A 10,760-nucleotide genomic window follows, 5' to 3' on the forward strand; every position below is an offset into this window, starting at 1 on the left:
TTTTTGTATTTTTCCCAATATGAATATCTATCTATCTATTCAACAACTAAATATGGTTTTTCTAATAAAATATACTCATCATCTATATTTAGGTATTTAATGCAAACTTTGTTTAATATTGTTCATTTTTTTTTTATTAAAAAAAAAAAGCTCTTTCTTTACTCGCTATCATATAACAAACTACTTTTCATATCCATTCATTCGTCGCCTTCTGTCAAACAACATTAATGGTGTACTATATATACATCATATCAATAACAAAATGGGCTAGTATCAAGTATGTATAGTTTTTCATTAGAATGATACATGATGAAGTATTAAGAATTATCACTAAATTTATGTAGCTCAAAAAAAAAAAAAGTCAAGCTTGGAACCTAACGTTAAGTCTCCTAAGCCAAACAGAGTGCATAACCATATGCATAAAATCAAATGGCTTAGCTGGACGATTGTAAACAAAATGTGGTTGTACTTGCATAACTCTTCGTTGCATAGCCAAATACTCATCCTTAGGAATCCCTTTCAGAATCGTCTTTATCTCAGAAAGGTTTTCAAACGGTACATTAACTGAGAACTTACTCCAATCAAGAACATCACTGAATGGTAGAACATAGCCCGGAGATATTAACACTGGCACACACCCTGAGTATATGGACTCCACTACTCTAGGACTAGCAACTTCATACCCACTTGGGCACAAGCAATACTTGCTTTTACCCATTAGTTCATTGTAGTTTTCTGTGTTGGTGAGGTAATTGTAGACTTGAATCTCCTCATCGTGTTTTCCTTTCCACTGTTTGTAAAGTTCTTTTCTCACAAAACCATGATCAACACCCCCGGCGAAGAATGCTAGTATGGAACGGTTATTTGGAGGTCGAATAAAACCAGGGTCAGGTAAACCCGCTACGCCTTTGAGAAGGCTCGTTTGGGGTAAGCAGACATCTCGGATTGGTTCAAAACCCTCTGAAGAATTGGCATTGCAAAGTACTCTAATGAAATTCTTGAAAAGATCAGCCCTGTATCCTTTGGAAACATCTGGTGCCTGTATTCATTTTGTTTGTACGTACAACATATTTTAATGATATAAGAATAATTAATATAAGCAATTAATTTTGTATAGAATGTAATTTTAGGTACTTACCCAATCATGACAACCAACCATGAAGTGGTCAGCTCCCTTGCTTCTATTCCAGTAAGGGTATTTGTGGGAGATTGTGTTGATGTATTCCTCAAAAATGTTTTGAAGCCTTATTCGTGAATAGTCCTTATATGGTTTGTACACATATTCTACAACGAAAACGACACTAATAGGGATGAAAAATGCAAGGGCCTCATCTGGATTCTGAGCTAAAAATGGGCTTTTTGGGCCGCCCTCCAATTCATTGATGACAATCCCTTCACTCGAGTATATCAAATTCATTGGCCCCGTGTGAAAGAGTGGCTGATCTCCTTCCTTGTATGACCACACTCGGAATCTCTTTTCCATTTCAATGTAGCTCCTGACATCATCAAGGCAACACTAAATGTTAATTTAAAAACAATTATTTAATTAATTCACAAAATTCCAAATCTAGAATAATATCACAAATTAATACAAGAAAGATAAGGCATCGTGATTGGACTAGAGAATGCTTCAATTAATTAGTTTCATAAGCCTATTTCAAATTTATTTAATCCATAATAACTAACTATGTAGCATATAGTTGATATATATGAGATAATTATTGCACAAAAGAAAGTAAAATGTTTTAGTAATATATATGAGAAAAAAAAATCTTAACTGATGGAAGGCGTAAGGATTAAGGTAAACGGATCCTCTTGGAACAAAACTCTCTTCCTTGTACGATGTATAGGTTCTTGTTCGGGACGCTTTTCTTATTGCAGCTCTAGCTCTTGCCAAACCCTCTTCCATTTTCCCAAATGTATGATCACTACTACTTTTCCTTGCTAACTCATCAGTAACCTAATTTAAAATAACGAAATCATAATTATCTACTTAATAAACATTAATAATATACTTTTTGTTTTTTCTATAAATAGATATATTTGTGAAAAGCACATATAATTTTAAATCTTGGACTTTAGGATAGAAAAAAAAAATGAATACCGAAAGATTTTATTATTTTCATATATTAAATATAGATGTTATACCTATAAATATTAGACGAAGATTTTCTTTTATTTTGATAGCTATTCTCTTTAATTATTCCCGCGTAAATTATTTTCTTGAATTTTCTCAAGATCGAAACAAGATCGATATATATATATGTATGAGAGTACTTACAGTGATGTTACTGGTGCTCACATCTGGAAAAAGATCGAATGTAATGTCGGCGGTTCCAGTACCGGACTTCGGCGGCCGATCGTACTGTATAACATATGGAAAATCCAAGATCGAATTGGAATAATTGTGATTTATGGCAGAGAAGAGGATGATAAGTAAAATAGTAGGGTAGAGTAAAATCAAGCTGGTGCATTTGAATTCACCCATGGCCACTCACTCCAAATAATTAACAACAAAGTCTTTCTAAAATTTTCTTTCGGTCTTTTCGTTTTGGTAGGTTGAGTAGGGTTTATATATATGGTGAGATGAGAGCGATCGAAGAGAGGAGTGGATATATAGGAATAATGTGATGAAATTATTAGTATTTCTGTTTGATTTGATATATATAAGGTAGTATATCCCTTAGAAAGAGTCATCACAGTACTATAGCGCTTCCATAAATGTAGAACATTTTGTTTCCGAGTACTACTACTCATAGTGACTCACTCTCATATGCTATAGCTTCCTATTGGAATGGAATCCCCTGTACATCCTTCCCAGGCTTTATTCCCGTGGTCCGTTATTCTATTGGACACGTAAGCAATGCAAAAGAACATATATTAATTATTAGAGCATCACCAAGGAAACGGCAAATCCTTTGTTTGGTGATGATTTGTTATGCAAGGACGCTGCATATATTTGTTGAATTTGGAGTGGATGCTACAGTCCACGGTATATATGCCGTGTACTGTAGCATACACCATTTTTTTTTTTATATTTAATTAATGTATATATTGATATTATTAATTGTATTTATAAAATTACAAAGTATTTTTTTTAAAGTGGTGTATTGATATACTCTTACGTGTTTAGGTATTCAAGAGATTTTTTTAGTCTATTTTTTTTTATGATCGTGTACATTATAATTATATAAGACATCTTGTAAAATTTCAAAAAATTTAGAAAAATTTAATGCGCCGAAAATAAAGTTCAAACTATTTGTTGATTGTGTGACTCTTTTATTTAGAGGGGTGCATTTTAGTTAATTGTGGTGGTTTTAGTTAATTAAGATAATATATTTTCTTTTATTTTATTAAAAAATTAATATAATAATAAGAAATATTTTTTTAGTGTAATTTTTGGTGTTGTGGTTGGAGTGAAGATAATTTTTAACATCAAATTTGGTGATAGTGTAACACCAAATTTGATGTAGTCCTTGGAGATGCTCTTATGAGAAATGCTAAACGGCGCTAATGGTGTCTAGCACCCTCCTACGTGTTAATATTGCTATTGGTCTAACTAAGTATCGATCCCATACTATAATAGCTTTTAAGAAGTATCGCTAACCAATCGCAACGCAACATGTCGAGAAGGTACTAGGCACCACTGATACCTAATAGCAATGCTCAATTATTATATATACGCCCTTTGAAATTGAAAGGATATTCATATAACTCTGAACTCCCATGTAAAATATTATTTTTTATTACTAATAAACAAATGTGGTGGATAAAATTATGGAGCCAAATCTTCTGTCCCAATTTTTCCCTATCTCCCTATCCCAATCCAATTATAATGCTCCACCTCAATTAATTATGGGACTCTTTTTTTTTTGGTTAAATGTTCTTTTCATATTTTTTTTTATTCAGAGAAAAATAATAATAAAGACACTTGAATAAAATAAAATCGTTAGAAAAAAAAAAAAAAGAAGAAGAATAAAATAAGATTTTAGTTAAAAAATAATATAATTTATATAAAAAAAAAAAAAGACCTATTTTTTTTATTTCAGATTTTTTTTTATTAAGAATCTTCTTTTTTTTCTCAAAAAATTAAACTGGTGTTATCATTAATATTTTATAAATATTAATATTAATAATATATTATTTTTTAAATATATTAGTATTACAACTTACGTTAATATTAATAATATATTAGGTAAAATTTAATTTATTCAAGTAAATATATTAAGTTTGTTTATTTTGGAAAGAAAAATATATTAACTTTGGTAGGAAATATAGGTGGAGCATTTTAATTGGATTGGGATAGAGAGCCAGGGAAAAATTGGGACAGAAGATTTGGCTCCTAAAATTATACTACATACCAAGATCTCTTATCGATTTCTAAATGGGGCATTAATATGCAAGTTACTTGGGGTGGGAAAATATGTCATTAGTACCTTAAGTGTTTTTTTCATATTATTTATTAAAAAAAATATTTGCAATCTAATATTAAATTGTACTTGTAACAATATCTCGGCACTTTAAGATGCCCCTTAATTGGGAAGTAAAATGAGATTGGTCCTTGGCCGATTATTATTTTTGCATCTGATTGAAGAAGCTCTACAAACTAATTTTATGTAAACCTCTTTGAAACTGTTAATGATTTCGTGATGAAAACAATGCATTGAAGAGAACCTTTTCAGTGTGGACCACTTTCCTGTAAAACGACAATTTCTACATAAACGACAATAATATTACAAATTTGACAACTTTCATGATAAACAACACGTTTATTTGAAAACTTTATATCCCTTACAAGTTACACCCCATTTTTATTTTATTTTTTTTTGGTAAATAGTTACACCCCATTCCGAAACTGACATTCTTTATACATAATATCTTTTTCATGAATGTGCTTTTACAATGCACTTCATTTCAGCATCTAATTTTTAGTTTTTTTTTTTTTTATAATTATTTAAGATAATTTAAAAAAATTAAGATATTCAGAATAATTTATAATATATATAGAAAATACTATTTAAACAGTCTATTTTACACACTTCTAAAATAAAATAATTACGTGTACAATACACGGTTTAAATCAGTGTATAATAATTTTTTTAAAATTTAGCTCAATGTTTTAAATAACTATAATATATATCCATGAGAAAAAATTTAATTGAAAAATTATTTCGGATACTAAACCACATAAGGGTGTATCTGTACATCCATTTTAAGCATTATAGAATTTTTCAATAATATTCTACAATACACCTCCTCAAACTAGATACATCGATGCACCTCTATTTATTTCGGTATATATCTAGAAAAGTATTTTGTCTAATTTTTTTTTAGTTATGGTTATTTAATTAAGACATCATATAAAATTTTAAAAAAATTGGAATAATTTACAATATAAAAATCATGCGTGCAACCGAAAATTTATACTCTGTTGGTATGTTAAATTTTTTTGAATTTCTCAAAATTTTAGAGAATGACTTAAATAATTATAATATACACTACCATAAAAAAAATTGACTAAAAAAGTCTCTTGGATGCAGAAATAGATAGAGGTGCATCAATTTTTTAGTTAATTTTTTTTTTCTCATAGTCGTATACATTATAATTATTTAAGATATCCTACAAAATTTTAAGAAATTCAAAAAAAAAATAATTAACACACTGAAAATAAGGTTCAAACAATGTGCATGCGTAATTTTTTTTTTATTATTTTATATCCGTGTAAAATAGATTGTTTGAATAATACTTTCTATATTGTAAATTATTTTAAATTTTTCAAAATTTGATAAAATATTTTAAATAATTTCAACACACAAATAAAAAAAAATGAACTAGAAAATTCTTAAGTAAAAGGTGCATGATGATCAACACATCTTTTTCATGGGTGCATATTGTAGAAACAGGTGTAACATTTTATTTGCAATTCTTACAAATGGTAGCCAATTAATTACATTGTCCATGCATATTCGATTTATTTCAAACGAAATCATAAATAATTCTAAACCACCATATATATATAACTCAGTAGCAGAGCAGCACTCGGCCTTTCCCAACTTATAGCATGAACGACAGTTTTCATGAACTTTTCTTTTGATATATAATTTTTTACAAGAGAAAATTAATATTAATATTTTTTTTTCTACGTATTTTACTTTTCAAATAATTCCATACATATGCTACTAACTAATTATAGGGTCATACATTTAAATTAATAAGAACCTGAAAAGGATTATCTCACATATTGAATTATGAGAACGCATGGATCCATTTTAGTACAATATTGTATCAAGGATATCTTCTTTTATACATTAAAACTTCCAAATCCAACCACCAAAGCAATATATTAATATGCATTTTCTTTAGTAAGCTAAGCAAGAGGTTAATAATTAGTTACTCTATATGTAGATTTCTAAATTCCAACAAAATATACATTGACTATAAATGTCAGCTGCACAAATTTCATAACTGAAGAAAATCAAGAAATGGCGAACCAAAGCTGATTACAAATATAAACAATTGTGAATATATGTAACAAATCCCATTATAAGAACAAATTAGCGATAGAAAAGGTTCCAGCCCTGTCTATACTACACAAACTGGATGGTCACCTATCAAAATTTAATAATTAAGTGACCACGCTCTTATTCGAATTATATATTGGGATGGATTATATACTTCTTAAACATATACTTCTAATTTTCTACTTTGTATAAAGTTTATTTTCGTAGTTACGAATAATTTAAAGATGTTAAATTATTGTCACACAAAAGGTGCATGATTAACATGGTAGGCATGGCAAATTGGCATGCAATTACGTACGTTTTAAAAGTGAAAATGAACCACAATACATAAATAACAAAGTATATAGTTTCTAGGATAATCGATTTATAATTAAGATAAAACGTAAAAACAACCAAAGCAAGCAGAGGCTGCAGGGCAATAACAAAAGTCTAAGTCCTTAATAACTAATAATCCACACAATTTTCCATATATATAGCATACCACTTCCCTACTATAGAAGATATTTCATGTATCGATATCCTTAACACTCAGCAACTAGTTGTGCTTCAGGGGAGAAAATTCGATTGAGGCTAGCAGCCAATCGAACCCCACCTTGGGCTAGTTTCTTCTCCACAACAGGAAGCCGAGAAAGAAAGTATTCATCTACGAAAACAAATTACAAGGTTTAATAAATCAATGAAGTTACATATAATAGAATGAATGAAACGACGTCCAACTTAATTTGATGGTCTAATTAATTAAATTATAAGGAGATAGTGAAAAATACCTCCAAGTGTGATGCCTGGCGTGACATTTGTGTAAGCATACTTGCAAGCGCAGACTGTGCTTTCTGAGGCATACCTGAAAATGAAATACTTATCTCATCATCATGTATAGTCTAATACTTAAGGGCTCGTTTGGAACTGTATTGTATTGTATTATATTAAATTGGATTATATATCATATTTTTATATAATACTATGTTAAAATTTAATTTATAATAAAATATTATATATTTAGGTGTCCATAAAAGTTAATACCACATATAGTTTTACATAAAAATATTGCATAAAATACAATTCAATATAATACAATACAATACGACCTAATACGGCGTTCCAAACAAGCCCAAAATGTACTTAAGGAAAGAAATAACTAGATTTAATTTTCTCGGTGCATGAGACTTATTAATTAAATTAGGATATAATATAGATAATAAAACTTACCGAATTGGACAAACAGTTTCATTATTTGGGCATACACCCCACGATGAGGCATCATTAAACCAACCAGTCTATGTATAGCGCCATAAAAAAGAAACCAAACATGTTAAACAAGTTTTGAGAAGATTAATTATATTAATGATTATAATTATAAGCAAGCAAAACTTAATTATATGAAGAATAAAGATAGCAACGTTAATTTACTTCAATTTTTTGATGAAGGGATTGTATCATCGATGAAAGGTTCGAATTATAAAATGACTTCAAAGCAGATTCAATGATCTTGTCGTCCCATACCTGGAATATATAATTGAACAAATTAAAAACCAAATTAATCAATTTCATGAACACTACTTAATTAAATAATCAAACAATATTGCTACAGTGTGAATCTAGACACATTAATTTGCTTACCCTGTGGAGATTTGTCTTGTTTTCGTACCATTGTACTGCTATTAAGTTACCACCATAATCTCCAAGGTAACCCATGTGAAGAGGCTGACAATATACAGCACTTACTTCAGATCACTATGTCGAAATTTATATTTATCATTTTTATAATTATACATTCATTTCTTCAAAATGCAATTTCTCAGTTAAAGTCTCTAGTTAATTTGGAGAGAGAAAGTGTGTATTATTTAATTGGGTGGAAAAGTCAACATTTTGATATCCTTATTTCTCAGTTAAATACTGGCTTTTTAAGCAATGTCTCATAAATTACATTATTTTTATTAATATTTTACTCTAACATTAATATTAATTAGTTTCAATTCCCAGGAATTTTCTTTGTTATAAAATTTCTATACAAGAAACTTTTATACTATGTATTTTTATTACAGCAAGAATTTTTGTATATAAATATATCATTTCTCTGGCAGATAATATTTTTATTAATTTCTAGTTTGAAAATTATATACTCAGTAATTTTGCACCAAAAATAGGAAAAGCAAACCTGATGGACATCCCCAAAGAAATGAGATAAGAACATAAGTGCCTCAGTTAAATTGTCTGCCAAAACAAACAATAAAAGCCACACCAAATATTAGATATATAATTGTTTTTTAAATATAAAATATATTGCCACCCCATGTAATAACATTGAAGAAAGATATACTCACATTTTGATTCGAGGGTGGGGTTGTGATAACCAGATAGCTGCTTTGTGTAGTTGAAAATTGCCCCAGTTACACATCTACCTTTGCTCCCAGAAGGGTCATGGCAGTCTCCTATATATTATAATTATTGTAGAGATCCAGATATTAATTTGCTTAGTTTACTGACGACAACCTTCCAAAGATTTGAGCTTAATTTGCAGCCTGATTCACCCTTATTAATTAGTTCCCCTAATATTTTCTTTTAATTGCCTTGTTGGAAAGAAAAGTTGGGAAAAAAAAAACTTGGTGGGCTAGCTTGAAATTTTTTTGTTTTATAACATTGTATTTATTGATCTTTCTTCCTTATTTTTGCTTTTAATTTCCGTCTTTTAAAATATATTCCATCCGTGACCTCTATTATTTTCAATCCGTACGTCCTTTACATTTAAATTCATCAAAAAATTAACACTGCTTAAATGCTTTCAAAAACATTAACAGCTTAAATATATAATCAATTACAAATAAGTACTGCTTGCAATTTTTACAGTGCAGTACAGTAAGATCACACTAAATAACCCTTACTTGGCAACACATTTTTTTTTTTAAAAAAAAAATAATAATAAAAGAAGTACTGATGAGAGATGATATAGACTTACTGTGGTCATTGAAGTTACAGACATAATCAGGTGTATCGGCGAAGTGTAAAGCAGCGCTCCATCTATATTGTTTGCGAATATCATCTGGCCACGAGCATACTGATGCAAGATCCCCTTTTGCTGATTCTGGAAGCAATTCTTTCACCGCAACCGCTGCTTCCTCACTCAGATAACCCTAATCATCATATATACATATACACATTATGTTTGTGTACAATAATATTATATACATTGTATATATAAAGATAGATAACTCACCTCTGCGATCTTACAAGTGGCATAATGACCTTCAGGTCCCCAACCCAGAATTCCTGGAATGAAGAGCAGAAATACAAGTTTCCTGAGCAGCCCTGAGTCTGAGCCGTACATGGTTTGGTAGCACTAGCACCAAATATTCTATTTTTTTTAACTTGAGCTTCCTTTTCAAATTTCAATTTGATTTGAGCTATATTTGTACAGCATGCCAAGCCAATAGATATTTTATAAGGGAAATTTGATTTTCTATGCTTAGAAAATCAAAAAATTTGATTTATAAACCAATAATTAAAACCCTAAAAAAACTATACCTTTTTTTTCAAAACCCCAAAAATACCCCCAAACTAAAACTATCTCTCTTTCTCTCTCTATCTAGCCGGTCCCAATAATCCCACACCCCAGGTCCGATGGTCGGACCATGGGGTCCGATGGGGTCCGACCAATCGGACCCATCGGACCCCAAGGTCCGACCATCGGACCTCTCTCTTCCCTCTCTCAAATCGCGGGAAAAAAAAAAAAAAAAAAAAAAAAAAAAAAAATTAAAGCCGAGCCATCGGACCCATCGGACCGACCATCGGACCCATCGGACCCATCGGACCCGACCATCGGACCCTTTCTTCCTCTCTCTCCAAAATCGCGGAAAAAAAAAAAAAAAAAAAAAAAAAAATCAAAGGTCCGATGGTCGGACCTTGGGGGTCCGATGGGTCCGACCATCGGACCCCCAAGGTCCGACCATCGGACCTTTGTCTTCTTCCCTCTCTCAAATCGCAGGAAAAAAAAAAAAAAGTTTCAGAATTTTTTTTTTTTTCTTCGCATTTCAGAGAGGGTCGGAGGTGGTGGAGGTGTGGGTTCGGTTGGCTCTCCGTCGGCGTCTCGGTCGGAGGTGGCATTCGCCGTTCTGCGATGGTTGGTTTTGGGTGGAAGGGAGGTGGATCGGCAGTGTGTTTTGGTGGGTTTGATTTGAGAGAGAAAGGAGGAAGAGAGAGAAATGGTTGAGAATAATGAGGGGGGTATTTTGGGGTTTAGGTAAA

General features: G+C 30.7%; 2 protein-coding genes across 2 annotated transcripts; both read right to left on the reverse strand.

Annotated features, from left to right (window-relative positions):
- Nucleotides 1-171: 171 nt before the first annotated feature.
- On the reverse strand, nucleotides 172-2,869 carry LOC115707935 (probable glycosyltransferase At5g11130). Its single transcript, XM_030636041.2, has 4 exons — nucleotides 2,282-2,869; nucleotides 1,779-1,960; nucleotides 1,139-1,496; nucleotides 172-1,039 (listed from the first exon to the last, which is right to left on the reverse strand). The coding sequence occupies exons 1-4, from the start codon at nucleotides 2,486-2,488 to the stop codon at nucleotides 362-364; spliced, it is 1,425 nt and encodes a 474-aa protein (XP_030491901.2). The 5' UTR covers nucleotides 2,489-2,869; the 3' UTR covers nucleotides 172-361.
- A 3,998-nt stretch (nucleotides 2,870-6,867) lies between these two features.
- LOC115703618 (endonuclease 4) lies at nucleotides 6,868-10,142 on the reverse strand. Its single transcript, XM_030630855.2, has 9 exons — nucleotides 9,733-10,142; nucleotides 9,475-9,649; nucleotides 8,843-8,950; nucleotides 8,677-8,732; nucleotides 8,139-8,222; nucleotides 7,929-8,021; nucleotides 7,728-7,795; nucleotides 7,289-7,362; nucleotides 6,868-7,164 (listed from the first exon to the last, which is right to left on the reverse strand). Exons 1-9 carry the CDS (start codon nucleotides 9,841-9,843, stop codon nucleotides 7,043-7,045), a joined length of 891 nt encoding a protein of 296 aa, XP_030486715.2. The 5' UTR covers nucleotides 9,844-10,142; the 3' UTR covers nucleotides 6,868-7,042.
- Nucleotides 10,143-10,760: the final 618 nt, after the last annotated feature.

This window comes from Cannabis sativa, chromosome 1 (genome assembly GCF_029168945.1).
Source record: "Cannabis sativa cultivar Pink pepper isolate KNU-18-1 chromosome 1, ASM2916894v1, whole genome shotgun sequence".
Classification (NCBI taxonomy): Eukaryota; Viridiplantae; Streptophyta; class Magnoliopsida; order Rosales; family Cannabaceae; genus Cannabis; species Cannabis sativa.

What these genes read in the sequence shown, in the direction of transcription:
- LOC115703618 (XM_030630855.2), bottom strand. Translation starts at nt 9,843, where the DNA reads ATGTACGGCTCAGACTCAGGGCTGCTCAGGAAACTTGTATTTCTGCTC. An exon ending in CCACTTGTAAGATCGCAGAG is followed by an intron (nt 9,650 to 9,732) that starts GTGAGTTATCTA and finishes TATGATGATTAG; the next exon opens with GGTTATCTGAGTGAGGAAGC. An exon ending in CTGTAACTTCAATGACCACA is followed by an intron (nt 8,951 to 9,474) that starts GTAAGTCTATAT and finishes TATAATATATAG; the next exon opens with GAGACTGCCATGACCCTTCT.
- LOC115707935 (XM_030636041.2), bottom strand. Translation starts at nt 2,488, where the DNA reads ATGGGTGAATTCAAATGCACCAGCTTGATTTTACTCTACCCTACTATT. An exon ending in AATCCTTACGCCTTCCATCA is followed by an intron (nt 1,497 to 1,778) that starts GTTAAGATTTTT and finishes TGATGATGTCAG; the next exon opens with GAGCTACATTGAAATGGAAA. An exon ending in TGGTTGGTTGTCATGATTGG is followed by an intron (nt 1,040 to 1,138) that starts GTAAGTACCTAA and finishes AAATGAATACAG; the next exon opens with GCACCAGATGTTTCCAAAGG.